Source organism: Opisthorchis viverrini, assembly GCF_000715545.1.
Source record: "Opisthorchis viverrini unplaced genomic scaffold opera_v5_171, whole genome shotgun sequence".
Lineage (NCBI taxonomy): Eukaryota > Metazoa > Platyhelminthes > Trematoda > Opisthorchiida > Opisthorchiidae > Opisthorchis > Opisthorchis viverrini.
In genome coordinates this window covers 1,077,257-1,100,597 of record NW_008751829.1, presented here as the reverse complement: position 1 = coordinate 1,100,597, position 23,341 = coordinate 1,077,257, and the positions used below count along the sequence as shown (strand labels likewise).

At 43.6% G+C, this 23,341-nt stretch overlaps 1 protein-coding gene across 1 annotated transcript; it reads left to right on the top strand.

Moving 5' to 3' along the window:
- Positions 1-472: 472 nt before the first annotated feature.
- T265_07494 (hypothetical protein) lies at positions 473-10,520 on the top strand (the record flags this gene model as incomplete). Its single annotated transcript, XM_009173027.1, has 2 exons — positions 473-555; positions 10,412-10,520. 2 exons carry the CDS (start codon positions 473-475, stop codon positions 10,518-10,520), a joined length of 192 nt encoding a protein of 63 aa, XP_009171291.1.
- Between the last annotated feature and the right edge of the window lie 12,821 nt (positions 10,521-23,341).

Genomic DNA, 23,341 nt, shown 5'->3' with positions numbered 1-23,341 from the left:
ATGTGCTTTGTCTAAAATATGCCCAGCCATCGCCAAGTCTCTGACCAGCGTCTGATATTCATTTCTTGGTGCTCACCACTTCTGGCGTGTAGTTTTCTGACCTTAGTGCAGCCATTAATTCCATGCACATAGGCTGGATCCCTTTTAGCCGTGACGGGGTGCTTTATTGGCCTCACTACCGTGCTTACGATTTTTCCTTCTGGAGTGTAGGCTGGGTTTAATACTCTTTGAGTAACCTCAATGCCGGTACCAGTACTCTTCTTCAGTCCCACTTAATCAAACCCATCACGTATTCGCTTCCTCCAAGCTTGTTTTTCTCCCAAGTTGGGGTTGCTGTTCGACCAGATTGTGCACACAGCGTTCTGGATTTAAACTTGACCGAGTTACCTGATCTGACTAAAGTTTTGTGTCAAAAGGGAGACGTTACCCTGCAATAAATTTACAGGGAATCACTCTACCACAGTCTGCACCGATGAGCGCCGATCGGTTCCAAGAGCTTCGAGTGTTCCCTTTACTCCTCAAGGAAGACGGTGGTCTGTTGCTCCTTCTATCCGGGTAAGGTAAATTTGCCAAAGTAGATCTTCCCTCATTATGGGCATAGAGGATTATCCTTGTGGAATTTGTGTACTTTCCACTCATCCCATGGATTTTAGCAGCCATGCGATAGAAAATAAGCTTCCTGATTCTGCCTCTGGCTACTGGCTTATCGATTATCGAACATTCCATTCGACAGAACAACTCGCATGGACAATAAGTCCTTATCAGCTCTTTTTGGTCTGAACAGCTCGTTATTCTTGCCCAAAGAAGGTGCAATATTGATCCAGAATTCAAATGACTTGTCCTTCAACCGGCCCGTCAAGATTGGGTACTGTTATCTTGAAATTCAGACACCCTGTGAAACGAAGATTTCCCGTTTTGTGTAGGTTAAGACCAACGTATATCGAGACTTGTTTCATGCACACTCTTTTGAATTCTGCACAAGAATCCAACGGCCTTCACCGTGCATTCAATTGAAGTTTATCCTCTATGAAAAATTTACATTAAATTTGTTCTACTGGTCATTTTCAGCAGATAAACTGTTGTGTTTCTCGGTTTCTCAAGGCAGCTCAATCTCAGTTGCATGAACACATACAGACCTGAAATATCCACCGCTCAGATTGTTACGTAGGCTGAAGCCTAAAAATTCGTATAAAGTGAATCTCACATTCCGTTTGAAATGGCTCTACTGTGCGCAATCTGACTACACATTAGTGTCATACGGGTGGGTGGATAACATCGTCGAACTGTATCAACCCATTCATAGACATCTTAAAATTGGCCTTCATCAGCTCAACCAAAAAGTGACCAATGGTTTACACTTCCAAACAAAGAAATCTGATGGTCCGTGTCTATCCGTGATGTCGGCTGCATCATCTCCTGCACTATTCCACATTCCGAAATGTGGAATTTTCCATCGACCGCCATCATTCAAAAACTGGCTTTTCTTCGTTTACAGGCCACAAATCTAAAGAATCAATCCTTCGAAGCTGGGTTTTTGCCTTGGCTTACAACCCAGCATTACAAGTGCAGACGTTCTAGTTATAATGCACAATGACTGTAGTACATGGTGGCATGTACGTTTGATGTGAAGGATTTGGAAAGTCTAGCCGAGAGTCCGTCTTGACAGTGAAGCCTATCTATGTCGAAAACGTCAGAATGCACTGTACAACTGCTTCATCCTTGTTTGGAAGCATCAGAACTACCCGTGTCGAGAATTCCCAGAAAGGTTTGAACTAGCCACCCTCCGGATAACAGCTGAAAACTAAACCGTTCGGCTCCGAGCCGTTAATTAGCAGTTTGATTAACTCGCACTGACCATGATTCTATTTAGGTACGAAAAAACCGTATGGTGCTTCTCCGCTTTCGGCAAAGATTGAACCGGGTTAAATCCTCAAATCTCACCATACTATTGACAAATCGTAAGCCAAGTTAAATGAATCTGTCATCTGAATATTCGTCGCTCAACGGGCCATTCATGACTTGACCGCGTGAGGTTCCCGTGACTGAATGATGAGTGGTACTATGTCCTGTCTAGGTGCGACTAAGCCCCGCTTCTGATCAGCCTCTCGTGGCCATATGGTTAAGTTTTCAAACTACTAGTCTGGAGGCTTTGAGTTCGAATTGCCGTAGAGATTCATCAGATACGCACTGCTGATGATTCTCAATGAGAATGAAAGTGTAGTTGAATGGTTCTCGGCTCTTTGGCATTGACTGGCCTGCAGACGTTGGTCGAAATAGTTGAAACACAATCACAGCACTATTTTGTCGTCTTAAAGGTATTGAGGCACCCTGATGGCAACCCCCAAAACGTTTTAGCAAAACTTTCATCCTTTCAGCTCGTCCTGCAAACTTTGTGAGTGATCTTAACTGATGTGACATTTTTATGCATGATCAGGCGATTGGTAAAACTGTATCCACTGCGCTGTTTTTAAACAAGCCTCCCAGGTCCCAATTGGTTATGGGCACGGAACACTTGAGTGCATGAGACACGGCATTATCATCTTCTTTCGGTGAATAGTGAAGTCGCTCAAGAAGGATTGCTCTTCAATTCTCTGACAAGCGAATAAAAATGATCTGTTCGCTGAGCTGGGCAATTTGGTTGCAAACGTTTCATCACCAATCGAGGTGAAGTCATCAGTGCGTTATCGGGGAGCGTAGTGGCACGTAGCGGTGGGTTAGTAGTTGTGGCACAACCACTAACCCACCGCTACGCACAACTACGCACTGATGATGTCACCTCGATTGGTGATGAAACGTCTGAACTCAAATTGCCCAGCTCAGCAAACAAGCCAACGATCATCTACACTAACTGAGCTACCGACATTTTCCTCTATAGAGAATTCACAACCTTTTAGACGTAACACTTTAGTCATCAGGTTGCTGACTGGATTCCCCTTGAAAACCAACTTGGTTTGAAATCGAGTGTATATAGTGAGTTTACAATGAATTATTCTCGAGTAGGCACGAGGGAGTGTTTGACTTGTTTATTCGGAAAGCTCTCTGGGAGTTTGGCCAGCATGACATGTTTCGTTTCCCTTCGATATTTCGGTTTCACCAGAGATATCGTTCCTTCAAGCAAATGACGAGTGCAACAACAAGGGCTGTGGCCCACTTCACTTATAAGGCATATTACAACAGAACAGACAGCAGCGCATTAGTCGTGCTAGAAAGAAAATGGTCTAAGTGTTGGAATGACGTGGAATTTTCATCTTTTATGGCTCTACCGGACAAGTTTATGATTGAAACGACTGGGAACTTCGGCCCTGGAAACTGCGACACACGGTGACTTGGGATGCGATATTTTCATGTGGGAATAGTCTGGGTGGAAGGAGTTTAATGCTCCATGTATCAACATGTTAGCTAATTTCTCCACTCCCATCAAAAAACAATCCAACTCAACGCAAATCGGTTTGGTTTTGTAACTTCAGGACCTTGATCAAGCATTTTTGTTATGCTGAGAAATTCAAAGGTCCATTAGTGATGTACCAGTCTTTCATACTCGGCGAGTCCCGCGGTCCAACTGATCTATCTGAAGCGGCAAGAGTGTGGATTCGAAACCGTGCACAGTGCGTATCGAGAATAAAGGACGTCATCATCATCATTGGCAGCAATACGTCACTGGTGCTTACCGCCATGGAAGATGTAGTCCTCCATAAATGATGATAGTCGGTAACCAAGGCTAGGTTTCCGTCAAACATTCTAGGGCTTTCAGTCTGGCTTTCACGGTCTATACCACACAATGTCTTCGAAACTACTTCCAAGAATCTTTTGTTTAGACAGCTTGACATTTTTCATGTGTCCTAAGATGGGAAGAACACAGTGGCCACACTCGCATTCATGTTTTAAAAAACCTGACCACCCAAGTATTGGAAACCAGCAAACCAAAATAAAATTTGTCCTCCAACTGATCCTAGCCCGCCACACATCTTGCTACAGACAGTACCCTTGCGTCTAGCTCGGCAGTTGCATAACTGAAATGTACGGATCAAATAAGCCTTTTTTTATAACTCGGTGTATGAAATAATACACGATTGAAGTTTTTTGTCCACACACACATCGTCAGCGCCGATCGATTTGACAAATCACCAGTATAACGAGCAGTCTCCAAAAGCATAATTTTTACAAGTTTGACGGCAATTTCGTCCTGAAAATGACATCTCTCGACAAAGAAGCCCAGGCTACAAAGAATTTCACCGGTGTTTAATCCGATCAATCATCCGTCCGTTAACCCCAGTTATAAGAAAAGTGACTAGTTCCATCGTGCAATGGATTTTTGCTGAAAAAATGTACGACTCTTTGATCCTTGCTGCTGAGACTGTCGGTAAACTCCGAGAAATTTGAGCAAAAGCTCGGATGAGCAATCTTAGCAACTGATCAAGAAAACACTAATACGAATCGTGAATCACACTGCTAAATCACTCAGGAGTGGTGTTGGGAATGTCTTCTCCTGGCAGATTTTAAAACCAGCGGTGGCCAAAGTACACCCATTCGCACAAAGGTGATTCACACACGCACGTAATCGCATCAATCTTGTTCGAGCAGCCTTCATCCTGTCCTGTCCCGAGTACCCTGGATAGCTCACACCAAAGCATAAAAGTACTGTATTCAAAGTTCGCCTATTTTTGGCTTTGGACCCTGGACATGTGACGCGGGTATGCTGCCAACTCTTCACAGGCTGCCCAAACGAGTGATTACCAAGAAGCATGCGTGGTGTGATCGATTTACCAGGCACCTTGAACGGCGATCCAGTTCTGTTGGTCGACTGATTCAGTAGTCGTGAATTCTTGTCGGGCAAACACACCCAACTCCTAAGTATTGCCGAGCCGTTGGTGGTAGAAAGTTGCGTGATTTGTAAAAGTTTTGTTCACATGAGGTTTGTTTAAAAGAAATAATCATTCGTTTGTACCGGTGAGCATTTATTCCAGTTGGTTTTCATGGACGTCACTGAAGACAACAGGCCAACCAGAGACGTCGCCCAAGCATCATGAGTAGTTTAGCTGTTCACCGTCGAACAAGCCCCTCTAGCATGTCAGACATTCAGGTCCCAAAACGATGAGAGTTATGCGTTGTTGATTGGTCGCAACAGGAGCAAAGTTCGTGTCGTCGGCTATCGTGTCGGGAACGTGGAAACGAACGTGAAAGGTTTTTACCGAACCCAAGGCAAAACTGCTTACTGGTTGAAGCGTGTCTATTATCCACAGTTCGTGTATCAGTTTACCTCAGTGATCTTTTTGGAACCAGTAACTCCAGAACGAATCTGATCTCTGAACATTGTGTGATGTTGATGAACAGCTCTCCTGCAGCGGTTAGTTTCGTAACCTATCCACCACGACCAACGTTATCACTCACTCACCTGATTACAGTGGTTTTCCTCAGTTCGTTTGATGTACCAATTTATCCGGTGTTTATCTTAGTACCACCCAAGGGTATACAAATAAAGCGCGTTCTGAAACGTGCGCAAGCAAAAAATCCGTTCTAAAGAATGTGTATTGTTCCTAGTTAAGTTTGGCCTGGCTTCCTGAGACATCACAGTTGGCCCTGGTCATCATAAGGATTAAATAAGCGTACTCAGTTGATATTTCGTCCTGTGGAGAAGATGCCACTCTATGTGTAGCCGAAACGATGAGTGCACAAAGCACTAGCTGGAAGGTCGTGGGTTCGAAACTTTCTACAGAAGTTTCGTGAAACGTCCCCTGCTGATGGTTTTCATTACGGATGAAACAGCTCTAAAGGATGAAGAAGTCAGCATCGTCCGTTCTGGTTTATCTGAAACCTCCTACCAAATTCGTATAGGCTTCAAAACAATAACAGGGATACTCCTTATGAAGGAAACTACTCGCAAGGTTGCTGAAAACTGATCGAAGATTTTTCAGCAACCTTGTGAGTAGTTTCCTTTATGAAAATATAATATCGTGCCAACTGGAACATGAGGTGGCCTGTGTGCAACACATTCAGTTGTATTCAATTTAATCCCTCGCGAAAACCAAATTTATTTGCAAATGAGTGACTGAGAAATACTCCTCATTGAGAAAAGACTTTTAATCAGTCGGCAGCCAATCTGTTTTTGTTCTTCTGTCACTAAAATTCAGTACGATATGTGCCCAAAAATTTTGCTTTATAAACTTTCTGAGGATGTCAGGTTTCACAGCGACACTGCTGCTCTGAGATGAAAGCACTTGTGATATTTGAAGTAGCAAAAGGATTGCCGGTTCGCCCCGCCAAAAATGTCTTTGTCACAGCGGTTGTTCCGGATGTTCTTCGAGTGTGATCGTTTTTGGTAGGGGTTTTGTGGGATTTCTCAGATGGATATTTTCTACCGAGTGACGTTTGAGAACGAAAAATTCAATGAAAAAATCAGGATGACTACACGACTAAATTCTCAACGTAGCTCTGCCAGAATACCGTTCATTACAGGACCAACGTCTACACACACACACACACATTACATCCGTTCTTAGCGGACTGTTATCTGTGAACTGATCATAAAACCGGCTGCTATCGTGCTATAAATTTATCGATCCTGTCTTGTGGTTTGGCTACTTCATTCATGCTTCCTATTAGTGGTTGCTTTTGTTCCACCGCTTTCATTCAACTATGAAAATTACCGCCCTATATTAGCTGTCTTGTTTCCACCAATAGACGGAACACTTTGTTCTACTGTCGTTTTGAATTCTCATACAAGTGTTGGTCCTATTGGTCACTGAGGAACCTCTTTTGAATCACTGGCAATTCTCTTGTTTCCTAAGGTGACTCTGTGAATGTGCGGCTGTGTAGTCCTGAATCCAACCGTTTCCTCCTGCTGGTGTTTAAGCGGGTGTGGTGACGACCCATGGGCTGCTCTCTGCAGGTGTCCTTTGAATTACTGCAGCTTTTGTGAACCGATGAGCATATCTATTTCGCGCGGACTCAGCGTGTGACGTCAAATGCCGTTGGTGCGGCGAACGGAGGTTTGATTTCCGTTAGGAGGAATCGATTCTTCTGGACGGCGTTAAAATGACACCAACAACTGTGCACGAAAACAAGGTACCGTTTCCGTGTAGCCACGTACTTTGTACACACACACACACCTTGCACATACAATAGAACCACTTCAGCAGAAGCCATTTTCTCCACTCGAAAAAACAAAAATTATTTCGATAGGAAATCAAAACAAAACCGCTCTCTCAAGTGATGGACGGTGAATATACCGACTTCAACTTGTGGCAGGTAGACATGACAGATACTTGCTAAATTAACTTTTCTCTGCTCACATGAACGGTACCTTTTGAGGGAGACGGGTTTTCATTGAAGCGCACTGTATTTTACTCAAAGATTGCATCTAGTACCGCAAGCTAAAGTAACTGGGCAGTGTCACGCAGACCCAGTTACCGCCTTTCAAGACGAGTGCGATTTTCCGTCTTTATTTGGTGGAGTGCTAGAAGGGAATGAAGATGTGGGCCATTTGTGTTCCTACCCTTCCAGGAACATGACGCCTACTGGAGACACTTAGCCACATGACTTATCAACCGATATCAGTGGCGTTCATGCTGTCAATTTCTATCGAGATCATCTGATCAAATTCTGGAGGTGTAGGCATCCCGGATGTTCGTCGTAGGCTGGCTCTAGCTCACTTCCCCTGTCCCGTTTTTCTCTTCTTTCCATTGTAAGGCTTTATTCAAACAAACTGACAAGGTCTTATGACAGTGAAACACCAGTGTTCTCATCTGGCGTGACCGTGATAATGAGGATGATGATCAACCGATTGACAGAGTGTTTTTCACTGTCACTCTGAAGGATAGTGCAGCGTCAATATGGTGTCAATGGATAGTCAAGCACAACAGCATTTTAGAATGTGGAACGGTGTGGCTGCGTGATCACTCTGAATGCATTTCATATTCGCCCTGGATAATTCCATCTGTGAACAACCCACCTAATGTATAATCGTAACCCATAGTTCTGCGCCAGTGAGCCAAACACTGTTTTTACAAGCCGTTTGTTGACAAAACAACAAGAAAATAAAGATATGAATACTGATGACTTTAGTGTTATTGTATGCTCTACTTAGCCACCGTACCATCTGTAAGAGGCAAGCTGGTACTCTGTTCGAGTTTTTAATAATCGGAACGGCGAGACCATAACCGTGAAACTCACAGATTACAAGGACAACTATTTACTGTATAGACGTAATAAACTACTCATAAGGTTGCTGATAACTCCCCGACATTTTACGACCAGTTTCCATCTCCTTGGATCTCGTCAGGTGGGCACACTCCCCAAGTTTCCGTCAACTTGAACCCAAGTTGGACTGATTTCGACAAATACACTCATTTGCGAATCAGTTTTCACGGGGAACCCAACTGAATCTCTCGTTTCTATGATGTTCTTTTTCAAACAAGCGTGCTGCAGCAGGCCGCCTGATATTTCATGAAACATCGCATTGTATCCTGTAGACAGCTGAAGGGAACATCAAAAACGCGAGATTCATCAAGTTCGCTGTCAAAAACAAACTGGTATGCAGATGGGTGCATCTGGAAAGCCATGTGTAAAAGGAGGTACGACCCGCCGGAACAGAGTAAAGTTCCCGCAAGTTAGCACCTTGAAAAAACTGTGGCAAAAATGCAGTTGAGGTGAATCTGGGATTCATGGAATCTGGTTCAGAAGGCCGTTCTTCTAAATCCATGGCTCCAAGGCGGTGTAGTGGGATAAATCCGTTGACACATAGTTCAGCTGCCTTGTGATATAGTAAATTTTTCGACAACACAAGTCAGTACGAGGCGTGGGTTCTAGTGTGCAGGAACTATGCCCTTTTGACCTCAATGTTTCTCCACCTGAACGTGTAAGTGACCCATATATATTACCCTCCTTTATCCGTGACTTCGCTGATACTGCGAACAGTAGCGTAGCCTGTGAACAGTCCACTATCTGGGAAACTATTTGAATCCCTGGTGGTTCCCTTCTATCAGCGATGGACAGGTAAGTGATTCAAGGAACTCATAACACTGTAATACAGATAAGTAACTGCCTTTATTATAACGGTCGACACATCAGAGATGGCTGAAGCTCATGTCGAAAAATGTGAAGAGCACCATTGTTATGGAAAGATCTTCACAGTTGTGATGTTAAAATTCTTGTTTATCGCTGTAAGGTATAGTGTAGCACTATTGCTCTCTTTTGATGGTACAAGTCACACAGCACTCTCCCTTCGGTGAAACACCTGTGAGGATACTAAAATGTACTTTCCTCAAGGATAATTCCTTGAAAGAGTAGTGACAAACGACAGGTTATCAGGAAAAATCCTGATTAAGTGAACGTTATAAAGCTGGGTGTTGTCATGCGCTCGGTGATATAGTGGAATAGTGCGTCGAAAGTCTTTGTTTCACCAACCGTTTCACGGGTCAGCCATTTTTCATTGCAGCGTCTCTCTTGAGGGATACATCAGCCATTAAGTGGGGCGCTTGTTTGCTCGAGGGCGTAGAAGAGAAGAGGGATAGAAGTAGAGAAAATAACAGGCTTTCAAAACTGTCTTCTCCGCGCAAGTGCTCCCTCTTGGATCTTCTGGTAGGGATGAATACTGTGGTAGGCGTCTTTAGAGCGGTTTTGGTCATGATCGCCCTGCAAAAGCTCCATATTCACAGTAAGACAAAAAAATTTGTCGTCTAAATTTGCAGTACAAACAGAGAACATCAGGAGCAAAGTTATCCAGAAGAGTTATGTAGTCCATTTGTCAGCAATATATGTCCACAACAAAACAAACAAGTGACTATGGAGTGACCGAACTCGTAAATCGGAAATGTGATCTAAGCGAGTTATGGTTGGCCCGTGCCACACGGACCTTAAGCCCTGTGTTTGACGAGTAAGGACCAATGGGATGAGGTACGGACAGATTGTATTCTCATGCTGATAAACGTCAATCTTTGTCAAGAACCGTTATGTTCCAGATATGTGGAACAAGATGACAATAAGAATGAATAAAAACACGAAGTGTTACTCAACGGTCACACACATTTCGGCATATACCTTGTTTACATACACCCGGAATGTCGCTATTGCGTAATCAGGAATGCGAATGAGGGTAAGGTATCACCGCTAAGGAGCAAAAGCCCACGGTTTGACGGCAGAATTGAGTTTTTCACGGAAAAGCGATGGATAAAATCACAAAAGAACAACCTTTTGCATCGAATCACGTGTGTGATTTTAAGGCTAATTCCAAGTTGCTTGCAATCCCATTACCAAAGAAGACGAGCAGACCTCAGTTTCCTAATTTGCCTGAATGAAGTAAAGCCAACTGCGTCTGAAACTCGTAGCTAAGTCCCATTCATTTGATCAGTCGTCATTTGTCATCGGGTAACAATGAACGATCAGACAAGTCCCATTTCCTCTGTCCATTTTTCAGTCCCCTGCATAATATTGGCGCCCGTGTTTGCGCACCTGATCCAATAGGCGATATTTGTTTTGTCTACACACGGGATGCATTACGCATCAAAGTTTGGGTGATACAATAGAACAGTAAAAAAAAGTTTGCCTTCACCATTATAACTCGAAGAATGGATGCAACTCAGCTTGAGACTGGCTTGGAAGAACAAAAAGTGTGTTGGCCTGCTCAAACTGATATTCGACAAGAATTAGATTTGCTGAACAAGTATACCCGGGGGGTTTTTGTTCGTGTCCACATCGAATTGAATTTTCTTAACTGAGGCACCTCAACTATCCTCTCTCCAGTGACTTTTATCATAGTACGAGTGTTTGATCGAGCGAGTCAGCGCAATGGATAGTTACTTTTCATTCAACCAAAGCAACATTTCCTTTTTACTACCGCCGCATAAACTCTATTCTTGGTTTGAAGGTGCATTAGGGTAACGTTGTCTCGATTTCATCACAGTTTCAATCACCTGAGACTCAAAGATTATACTGTGGTTATGAAATCTGGTTTTTCTGATTAATGAAGGACAATAAAACAGCAACTTTCGCTGGAAATATCCTTGCGATTTATAGATAGGAAAGTCTAGAAACAATAATCTCTCACATGAACTCCGCCTCACATGATGGACCAATTCCAAGCAAGACCTAGAAGCAATCGTCAACGAATCGACAAATGGCTTCTCCTACGTTTCCTCATATGAAGTACGGATTTACCAGCCAGATGTTCCAACCAAGACCATCTCCGGATGGTCTTGTGAGAGTTGCCATGAAATTGAGAACTGATAAGAGACTAGCCCTAAGCTACCAAAAAAACACCCACCCCGATAGGTGAGTGTTTATTCCTTTTTAAAAGCAATCGTGAGCGAATCGACAAATGGATTCTCCTACGTTTCTTCATATGAAGTACGGATTTACCAGCCAGATGAAAACCAAGTTGCTCAACTCAAGTCGCCCACAGGTTCAAAACATGAATTCCTTCTGTTGTGACTTGCTAGACGGTAGTGCAACTCTGTATCGGTCCCCTGGCTTCCTGCTCCGCCCACTATGGTATATCAGAAGGCACGGTATCTCTACACACCTCTTTATGGAGACAAAAGGAGAATCAATACATCTGTATCTATAGGGTAATCACAGGGTGTTCCACAAGGTCGTGCTAGAAACTCCTTGAGGAGGCGAGAAGCGTCGAGTCAAAGGTGCTTGACTCGGATCGGCTGGCATTCTTACCAATCAGAGTATGCCTTCGTTTGGCCCATGTCCTGCATGTGACACATCCGACCAAATGATGTGGTGTTCAGTTATTAGGGACGGCTGGCCTCCGTACACCTTCTGTACAATACATGAACACTACCGCTTTACGAACACTGCTTTACGTGAGGGATTCTATAAGATAAAAGACAACTCAGTGGGCCAAATCAAAGAAGTCTCCAATAAGAGCGAGACTTTCGGAATAAGGCTACTCTGTATAAAGATAATCAGGGAAGCAGGTGCTGTATACTCTCACCAATCGCATAACAGGATCTACAATCGCGTTTTGTAAGTTTTGGTGGCTTCTGAGATTTTCAAGAAACTACTTCTCCAAAAACTTCGTTTTTCGCTCTTACGAAAACTTCCTCGCCATGGACAGTCCTAAAAAATCCGACCTTTCACAGGATAGTGCTGTTTCTCTTCTTTTAAGTGGTCTCTTCAGAGAAAAAAGGCCTAGTTTGGGATGGTTTGTTAGCCGAGAGAAGAAAATTGAGCCTGCTGATGCATCTCGCCCGAGCATAATAATACGCTATCACACTAGTATGGTAGTATAATAGTATAACAGGCTTCAAGTAAAGGGCAACTCCTCTTTCAGTCAGGCGAAAGACTTGGGAGGTTTTGACACTGAGCATGTTTGGCTTCGCAAACAAACCATCCAACTAGATCATCCCTCGGTTCCTTTTTTGCTCTCTGCGTGCTTATTCACCAAGTATCCTACTTTGGATTTACACGGAAAATGCAAGTTCACACGCAGAGGCACATCCGTAAGACCGCTTTCGGCAGCCTTCCAAAGTCTCGCCCGCTGCTGACAGTCTAATGTATATCAGTGAGTGAAAAGCAAATCTGATCCGTTAGATATTATCGTGAAAAGGAAAAAAACGAAATTAGCTTGAGTCATAGTCCAACCTATCTGCAAACATTCAATGCAGAACTTAGCTTGTCATATCTAACCAGAATGTACAGTCAGATGGACTTCCAAATTACAGAAAACCTCGGATTTGTCCAGCCATTGTATTGGTAAAACAGCTTAGCATGTTTTCATGAAGAAAACTACTCACAGGGTTGCTGAAAACTCTTCGACGGCCCACGACCGGTTTCGCCCTTCTTGGAGCCCATCAGACAGGCACAGTCCCCGAGTTTCCTTCAACTATATGTTCTGCTTGAACCCAAATTGTACTGATTTCGACAAACACACTCCACTCATTTGCAGTTTGGTTCTAACGAGAGACTCAAGTTAGTCTCACGTTTAGGATACTCTTCAACTGAATTTGAGTAATCTCCTTTATGAAAATAAACTGCAATATCTTGGAAATCGTGCCAACTGAAACATGGGGCTGTCCTGTGCAGCACATTCAGTTGTAGAATATCATAAACGAGAGACTAAGTTGAGTCTCTCGTGAAAACCAGGCTTAGCATATTCTTTGACAGATGAACTACCAAGTTTGGAAGTATTTGTAGTCAAAACTGCAAAACAGTTCATTGGCGCATTCGTATGCTTGCTGTATAGTATTCTGTTTTTGAAAGGGCGCCATGAGCATACAGTAGTCTAATAAATAATGTATCACGTCAGGGAACCGAAAACACCGTTACCAGTCCGACAAGCACGTGGAGACAGTTCGACGTCGTCAGTTCAATAATTTCCAATACGCATAACGATGAGGCACCCTCAAAATAGAGAAAAACCTCACCACCTAAAATCCAGCACGAAAGACATCAATTTGATTAAAATGGCAAGTAGTTTGCATCCCGTACAGCGATTGCGGTGTTGTGGCTGCCGACTTCATTCAAACTTAGACAATGAAGCGATGTAAATCATTCGAGATTTTGGGTTCTTGACGATATCTAATCTGTGGTAACGAGAGTAGGTTTGGTAATCATAAACTTAGATTTTGTCCTGTCAGTGAAACCAAGCCAAGAAGCACTCTACAGTTGTTTCATTCTTGTTGAGAATCAACAGGGTGCATCTTACGAAACACCAGCAGGAAGTTTTGAAATTATCGACCACCGGTCGAGCATTTAACCGTTCGGTCAAGGGCGGCTGACTAGTACAGTGGTAATATCGCATACAAAACCCCACTGGTAAGGAGCGAAATACAGCTATTTTGATAATGCTTTTTCATAAGGGTGAAAAAACAGTACGGTGCCTGTTGGCCTTTAGCATACGTCGGCTCGACTTAGAGAACGAAATCGGCACCAAGCATTCCCAGTCCACCTAACGCTACTAACAATCCATAAGCCATTTAGAGGGAGAGTTAAATTTCCATCTGGTCAGTTAGGAAGCCCATGGTCACGTGATGTGGTTTCTGTGATTGAACAATGAGTGGCGCAATATCCTCTCTAAGCGAGCCTCAGTCACAGTGGTGTTCAGCCGATCGTTACAAAACGGTTTAGTACTAGGGGGTCCGATTCTTCTCGTCTTTCCTCCTGGTATACGAATACGTCTCGTACCGAAAGGTAGATTGACAATCACCGACAGTTCGCGCCGACAAGGTGATCTTTAGAATACTCGTAGGACGATTCCGAGGTCACCGATGAACACAGCGCACATTCACTACCTCGATAGTTCGGGCGTCGGACGATCACAGCCTAATCTGCGGGCAACAGAAATTGCTAAAAATGATACCTGAAGAAATGTGAATATCGTGTTCGTAAACATCTCCAGTTGGTTTGTAGCAGCTGATACAAAAACTCGTGTCAAATCCACTGACCAGCTTGATTCTTTTTGATCGTGGTCCAGAGGCTGACCGACTATAGTGAGAGCAGTAACCTGACACGTCAAACATCGATGAATACCCAACTGCCCATAGGTCACACCCATCTGTTTTGCAACAAGTTTTTACTGATTAGTCAGGTAGCCAGTGGACCATACGTAAACAAACTGGGTGTAACCGTGCGGGAGTGTCCTACGGCTAGGACGCATCACCGTGTCACAAGTGCTGACACTGAGCTGGTTCATTTTTTATTTACAGCCTCATCTAGCACATCTGCCGGACTATTCAAAAACCTGAGAGTCGCTCACACCACACGAAAATGTGTAATACTCCCCCCAGAGTAATGATTCTACTGCAGCTTGTGTCACTTGGCTACAAGAAACCTACAATCACAGTACTCTGGCTTTTCAGCAATTTGTCGATGGTTCACGCCCCAATATATTTCCACACTTGTTCACATCCGACAAGTTTTGGTGAGTTCCAAAAATAACGCCCACCCTTGATGCTGACTCGATTCTTATCAACGTAACTGTCCAAGAAATGACTCAATCGTTATGCAACTATGTTTTGCGTTTGGAAATTCCACTGCTCTTCTCTCGGCGACAACCGTAAAGATATGATTTTCTAATGGACAGAAAATGCCAGACTCAGTTTTGAAGGACAGCTCTAGGGATCGATCGATGTCATCGAACTGGGTGGGTAGTCCACTCCATCACTGTTAGATTGCCTAAAAGAAAAGTTTTATAAACTAACTGTCGGCGTTTATTCATAGTTTCGTCAGTTCTGGCACTGAGAACTTCGACGATTTTGGTAATATCCCAAAATCTGTGCACACATAACTGCATGGGCAGCGAGACATTTTGATAAGATAAGAATGTGCGTCCTCACATTGATCAATTCTTTCGGAAGCCTACGTGCAGCGGTCAGTATCTGAATTTTTATAGCTTCATACCGTAGTGGACTGACCAAAAGTTTTCACCAACCTAATGAGTGGTGTGTCGTGTCAAGGATTGGCAATTATTCACCGCTAGAGGAGACTCATAGTTAGCGAATATACACTCATTTGCAAACTAATTTGGTTTTTCGAGAGACTCACTTGGAACCCAGCTGAATCTCTCGTTTGTGATGTTCTCAGACAACTGAATGTGCTGCCTTGTGTTTCAGTCGCTACGATATTCGAGATATCGCGATACATGTATATCTTTGTAATCTACTACTCATAAGGTTGCAGAAAATCCGTCGACAGCCCACGACCGGTTCCGCCCTTTTTGGGGCTTATCAGGTAGGCGCAGTCCCCGGGTTTCCGTCAACCTTACGTTCTACTTGCAAACAAATTGCACCGAATCAGTGATTATACACTCATCTGCAAACTAATTTGGTTTTTCGAGAGACTCACTTGGAACCCAGCTGAATCTCTCGTTTGCGATCTTCTTAGGCTCATAGTTCTCAGGTGACCCTGTCTTCTTGAAGGTTTTATGTAAGGTTCGGTTGCGAATTCAGGTTGCTTAGTGGACCAATGATCAACACTCGTTCGAAATCCTAACGGTATTATCATTGGTGGCATTTCGAAACGCACTGTCCCCCTTCAAGAGTTTTCTATTTTTGCTGTGTTTATACAGAGAAATGAATAAAATCATATATAGTCATCGTTTCAGAGAGGTTTGGTAAGCAGTCGTTGGATTTATTATCATATGTAATTGAGGTTGAGAAATTCACTCTTTCTGAGGAAAAGGATCCACCATTCATGGATTGATGATCAATTTCCTGGTTTGACAAGTATTCCGAAACGAATTGGGTCAATATGATGGCTCAACCTCTACTTTAGGCGACTGAGTGGCTGGAAATTTATAGTGCATAGAGTTATTGAATAGTGGCTATACAACCGATTGAGTTTTTGGACAAATATGCTAATAGGCCAGGTGTATGATGCGCTTCTCGGATCGCACTTAATTATCTAACGGCATCCCAGGCGGTTTCTACCAAGATCATTTACAGCGGTGATAACGCCACTCGCTTGAAACCGGCCAGAAAAGTTGACAGAATTATGCACTGTGTTTATGAGTAAAGAACCCAGTGAGCCGAAGTCTTTAGCACGGAAAATATCGACCGCTACATTTTAGGCAAACTAAACTAAAGTTCAGCTGTAGCACCCTTTCAGTGCCTAAATGCCATGCCATCCGAAGGAGGAACAAGGGCTGGCTGCCAGGTTGCCCAAGCCTAGACAGAGGGAGTCGGGTTCGAACCACGGACCTTACGGTCAGTAAATTCGCGCTCTAACCACTGAGCCATCTCTCCCATTTTGGGCAAGCTGATTACAATCCAGAACGCGACGGTCAAGGTCTTTGCAGAAGACGCGACGCGGGCCACACCACCACTTTTCTCAGCCTTCTTGAGATAAGTCCAAAAGCTCTCTCAGTTTGTCTGTTCGGATTATACAGGATGGTGAAATGACCGAACAAGGCATCGCAATAGTTCACACCCCTCACACTTCTATGGACTACTATGCCTTATTAAGGTATTGGATTGACTAACTATCAATACTAAGCTCCGCTTGTTTGCGATCCGATGAAGTACACCAGAAGACTAAACGCTATTTCTCCAAAACGTAGTTGATGGACGCTCTGATGCGTAAAGACGGAAGAATCAGTCAAACTGTCATTCACTCATCAAAGGACCCTAAGGATTTGAGGCATATTATTCCAGAATAACGATCAGAATCAGGTCAAATAGTGTACCTACGATTTCCGCTCATCCATACTTAACTTCTTCGCGTTTCTACACCAGTAAATCAGAGCGACATTCTGGAAAGATTGCGGGTTCGATTTGCAATTGTATTCAACCTGTGTCAACCAAACACTATCCGATTACAATGTAAAAAAAACATGAACAGTCTAACGATGTTTTGTGGCTATGTGCACAGCACATAGCCAATCTCTGAGAGTCCATTCCGATTAGCACTTAGTCAGTGCCATGTTTGTAATGGAGTGTCTGACAAATTCAGACTGCTATTCTCTAAAAAAAAGGACACAACCAGCCCCACGTTCCCTGTCAGTCGAACAAAAAATTGGCCTTCTGATAGCTTTGCATAGAAAAGTCACAACGGAAATGATGACCAACCAATGAGGACACAAAAATAACAGTTTTCAGACTTTTTTTGAACAAAAACAAGGACACGGCTTTTGCATTCCCTCTCTGCTCGTGACATTTTGACATATGAACCAACCCCCCGTTGAATTTCAAAGAGCGTTCTAAGATTTGCTCAGAGGACTGTCTGGTTCAAATGTCATGAAATTTTTGCCAGCAGAAATTCTCCCAGCGAAATATTGTTCAGGCGAGTATAAAATTGCCTTTAAAGAACCGGATGTGTCTGAGAATATGGAATTTGAAAATATGCATTACAGACGTAGCGGCAACGTATTTGACAGCTGGAGTGGTCGACCGAGTCGTTCCAGACATCAAACGCGCCGAAACAAATTGTCGTCATACGGAATGACTCGCCCATAGCTTATGGGAAGACTAACAGGTTTGGTAGTGAACTCCCGGGTTTTTTCTTGTTTCTCGTGGCAATTTTCAACAGCTTTATGTTACAGTGTTCAAATCTTGTGTCCGTCTTCCTTTGGCATTCAGCTGTACGGAAAAATAGCATTCACAACAATGCGGTGGGTAAGACCTCTGGAAAAATTATCACAGTAAAGCACTACGGCTGTGACAGTCCACAAAGATGAAAACGCTCGTAGAGCATCTAATCGGTCCGGTCCCAGGAAGGCTGGTTGTCCAAAGATGAGAGAAACCGGCGGCAGGAGTGGCGACTAATCTTGATCGACAGCAGTCTTCCAATTTTTATATTGTACTACTTGGATAAGTGAAACCATTCTCACCAACAGAGACAGCAACATCAGCGCTGACACCGATCCTTAACTATCTTACAACCATTAATTTCATGTAATTTTATTTAAAACTTTAGATTGAAAAGAGGGGGGACCTAGTACTGGCCTACGTCATGCATTCTGAGGTGCCTATACCTCTAAAGGCCCAGTCAAACAATCTGGAAAGAAACTAACAGCACAAACGCCATCGATCAGCCGCCATTTCTTGCAACGTCTTTAGCTGAACACAGGAGGGATCACGTGGACCCATCCTGGAAGACACCAACAGGACCCAAACTCTTCTGTTATATTTCACATCCTGCTGACATGTCATATGTTATCCTATGATGCGCTTCTCGGATCGCACTTAATTATCTAACGGCATCCCAGGCGGTTTCTACCAAGATCATTTACAGCGGTGATAACGCCACTCGCTTGAAACCGGCCAGAAAAGTTGACAGAATTATGCACTGTGTTTATGAGTAAAGAACCCAGTGAGCCGAAGTCTTTAGCACGGAAAATATCGACCGCTACATTTTAGGCAAACTAAGAAATCGTTCAGCTGTAGCACCCTTTCAGTGCCTAAATGCCATGCCATCCGAAGGAGGAACAAGGGCTGGCTGCCAGGTTGCCCAAGCCTAGACAGAGGGAGTCGGGTTCGAACCACGGACCTTACGGTCAGTAAATTCGCGCTCTAACCACTGAGCCATCTCTCCCATTTTGGGCAAGCTGATTACAATCCAGAACGCGACGGTCAAGGTCTTTGCAGAAGACGCGACGCGGGCCACACCACCACTTTTCTCAGCCTTCTTGAGATAAGTCCAAAAGCTCTCTCAGTTTGTCTGTTCGGATTATACAGGATGGTGAAATGACCGAACAAGGCATCGCAATAGTTCACACCCCTCACACTTCTATGGACTACTATGCCTTATTAAGGTATTGGATTGACTAACTATCAATACTAAGCTCCGCTTGTTTGCGATCCGATGAAGTACACCAGAAGACTAAACGCTATTTCTCCAAAACGTAGTTGATGGACGCTCTGATGCGTAAAGACGGAAGAATCAGTCAAACTGTCATTCACTCATCAAAGGACCCCAAGGATTTGAGGCATATTATTCCAGAATAACGATCAGAATCAGGTCAAATAGTGTACCTACGATTTCCGCTCATCCATACTTAACTTCTTCGCGTTTCTACACCAGTAAATCAGAGCGACATTCTGGAAAGATTGCGGGTTCGATTTGCAATTGTATTCAACCTGTGTCAACCAAACACTATCCGATTACAATGTAAAAAAAACATGAACAGTCTAACGATGTTTTGTGGCTATGTGCACAGCACATAGCCAATCTCTGAGAGTCCATTCCGATTAGCACTTAGTCAGTGCCATGTTTGTAATGGAGTGTCTGACAAATTCAGACTGCTATTCTCTAAAAAAAAGGACACAACCAGCCCCACGTTCCCTGTCAGTCGAACAAAAAATTGGCCTTCTGATAGCTTTGCATAGAAAAGTCACAACGGAAATGATGACCAACCAATGAGGACACAAAAATAACAGTTTTCAGACTTTTTTTGAACAAAAACAAGGACACGGCTTTTGCATTCCCTCTCTGCTCGTGACATTTTGACATATGAACCAACCCCCCGTTGAATTTCAAAGAGCGTTCTAAGATTTGCTCAGAGGACTGTCTGGTTCAAATGTCATGAAATTTTTGCCAGCAGAAATTCTCCCAGCGAAATATTGTTCAGGAGAGTATAAAATTGCCTTTAAAGAACCGGATGTGTCTGAGAATATGGAATTTGAAAATATGCATTACAGACGTAGCGGCAACGTATTTGACAGCTGGAGTGGTCGACCGAGTCGTTCCAGACATCAAACGCGCCGAAACAAATTGTCGTCATACGGAATGACTCGCCCATAGCTTATGGGAAGACTAACAGGTTTGGTAGTGAACTCCCGGGTTTTTTCTTGTTTCTCGTGGCAATTTTCAACAGCTTTATGTTACAGTGTTCAAATCTTGTGTCCGTCTTCCTTTGGCATTCAGCTGTACGGAAAAATAGCATTCACAACAATGCGGTGGGTAAGACCTCTGGAAAAATTATCACAGTAAAGCACTACGGCTGTGACAGTCCACAAAGATGAAAACGCTCGTAGAGCATCTAATCGGTCCGGTCCCAGGAAGGCTGGTTGTCCAAAGATGAGAGAAACCGGCGGCAGGAGTGGCGACTAATCTTGATCGACAGCAGTCTTCCAATTTTTATATTGTACTACTTGGATAAGTGAAACCATTCTCACCAACAGAGACAGCAACATCAGCGCTGACACCGATCCTTAACTATCTTACAACCATTAATTTCATGTAATTTTATTTAAAACTTTAGATTGAAAAGAGGGGGGACCTAGTACTGGCCTACGTCATGCATTCTGAGGTGCCTATACCTCTAAAGGCCCAGTCAAACAATCTGGAAAGAAACTAACAGCACAAACGCCATCGATCAGCCGCCATTTCTTGCAACGTCTTTAGCTGAACACAGGAGGGATCACGTGGACCCATCCTGGAAGACACCAACAGGACCCAAACTCTTCTGTTATATTTCACATCCTGCTGACATGTCATATGTTATCCACCTTGCAGTTTGCGACATCATGAAGTAGACACGACACCCTCTTGGTGGCACTTTATCGAGCCACCACAGTTGACGGTGCTGAATGTTTCTCGCGAATGAATTATCTTCCGCACAACCAAATACCCGTTTTCTAATCATCTCGTTACTGATCCGTTGACGCCATCCAAAACGAGCAACGCTTCTGAGGCACTTGAAGACATCATATGTCCGCAGAGGCCATTTGTCACAGCCATATAACAACATAGGCCGTACTCGTAAAACCATCATCAATCTCGAGGTAGTCTAGAGGTTTTTGCATTCACTTATAGCACTAACTCTAGAAGATTCATTCTATGGGGAGCTATCCCCATCACATGCAGTGTTCGTAACATCACCCATCCCTCCTTAAGGGATGGCACTTCTCCGAGGAATGGCTGCAATAACGAGGGATCCCGTGGTGACATCTCATACGGTGATGCCAGTAGGCGGGAATAATCTGCATTCTTGTGTGACCATGACGTTGGCTGAGAAGTCTTGTGAAATGCAGATGCAATGATGCTCATAAAGAACTTTCTGCTATAAATAAGATTTCATTTTTCTTTGTAAGTTCAACAGGTCAGCCAAGCGTACACTTAGGTCTTCTTGTGGCGTTCTTTCTCTTTGAGGTTTCTATCTCAAGTAAACTGTCCTAGTCCATCGTTATGCTTTAGAACCTTCTAGATTATACTAACTCGACTGATCTGTCATTGAACGTATCATCCTCTGGCGTGGATTCGTGGAGTGTGGTACTTGTTCAGAATGACGGGGGTATCCCTTACGGCTGTGTGGTTTAATTGTCAGTCGGAATCATGAAAGGATCTAAGGAGCATTCACCTTGTTGAGTGGTTTCAGAAATCTATTTCCAGAAAGCCTGGTTATCGGAGTAGTAGTTGATACTGACCTATTGGCGAATCTTTTCACGTTTGGTCTTAAGGGACTAAAAGGCCATCATAATAGTACTTCTGCATGGCGCAGGCAGCGAGGGTAAAGTTGCTTTAGAAAGACCAGCTTTATAGTGTCAGTAGTGGTGCTAAACCATCCGCTTTTATAGGGGATAAGAGCAGAAGTGTCCACTCCCATTAGGATTTTTGTGTAGTCGTCCATAATAAAATCTCCAATGTCCTGTGTGACTGACCAGTTCTTTGAAACATTACCAAGTTTTCCTGTGGTCTTCTAAGTTCCCAAGTTTTTGAATTCTGTCTAGCTTTCAACGGAACCGATTGACCCCAAAACTGAGGAAACTGCCATACCACCCGAAGGTTGCATGAGGGCTGGGATACTGCCCAAGCCTAGGCAGGGGAAGTCGAGAGACAGATGCCAGGTTCGAATCACGGACATTTCGGTCAGTAAATTCGCGATCTAACCACTTTGACCATCTCGCCCTCATTAACAGTAGTACCGGTTAGGCCAACAGCTTTTTAAATCCAAGCGCTGCCATCATAACTTCAGGTAAATCAAGGTAAATCAAGGTAACCATCTCGCTTAACAGTAGTACCGGTTAGGCCAACAGCTTTTTAAATCCAAGCGCTGCCATCATAACTTCAGGTAAATCAAGGTAAATCAAATCAAATCAAGGTTATATTGGTCTAAAAAGCATTTTGCTTAACAATGACCAAAGGATATTGGTGTGTGTGTATGTATACAGATAAACGGAATGATATGACATATATGTTCTATTGTTTGTAATCTGCATCTCAAATGTTGATGAGGGAAGTTGGGTGAGATCTTATGTATTCGTCAAGCGAATGTTTGAAAGTCTCGAGGTTACCACAATCCACAACAGATGTTGGTAGTTTGTTCCACGTGAGGGATACGCGGACTGAAAAAAAGTAGCGCCGACAGTTAATGCGGGAACATGGAATGTCAACGGCCAATGGATTCCGTCGGGTCTGTCGGGCCAAATTAACTGTGAACAAATGTTTTAAAGGGTGATTAGGGGTGTTTATTATCTTGAACATCAGGATGAGGTCTCCTCGTATACGCCGATAAGTTAAATCAAACAAATCGAGTTTACGTAGCCTTTCACTGTAGGGAACGTTTCGGAGGCCAATGACCAGCTTGGTCGCGCGGTGGTAGATACGCTCTAGCAGTTGTGTATCCTTTTGCAGCCATGGAGACCAGGCTTGGATCGCGTATTCCATTGTCGGCCGGAGATATGTGTTCATGATAATAGGGAGAATTTCAGGCGTAAAACGATAAAATATTCTCCTAAGCATCCCGAGCAGTGCCGAGGTCTTGCGATATACTGATAGACAGTGTTTACTCGGCTTCAGGTTGCTAGAAATCCAGACGCCGAGGTCTTTTTCCTCAGCCACCCATTCCAGTTCATTGGATCCCAGTTTGTATGGGAAGTGGTAGCTCTTCCCCAGATTTATGAGTTTGCATTTCTGGAAATTCAGCGGCAGCCGGTTTTGGATGGACCATTCGTCGATT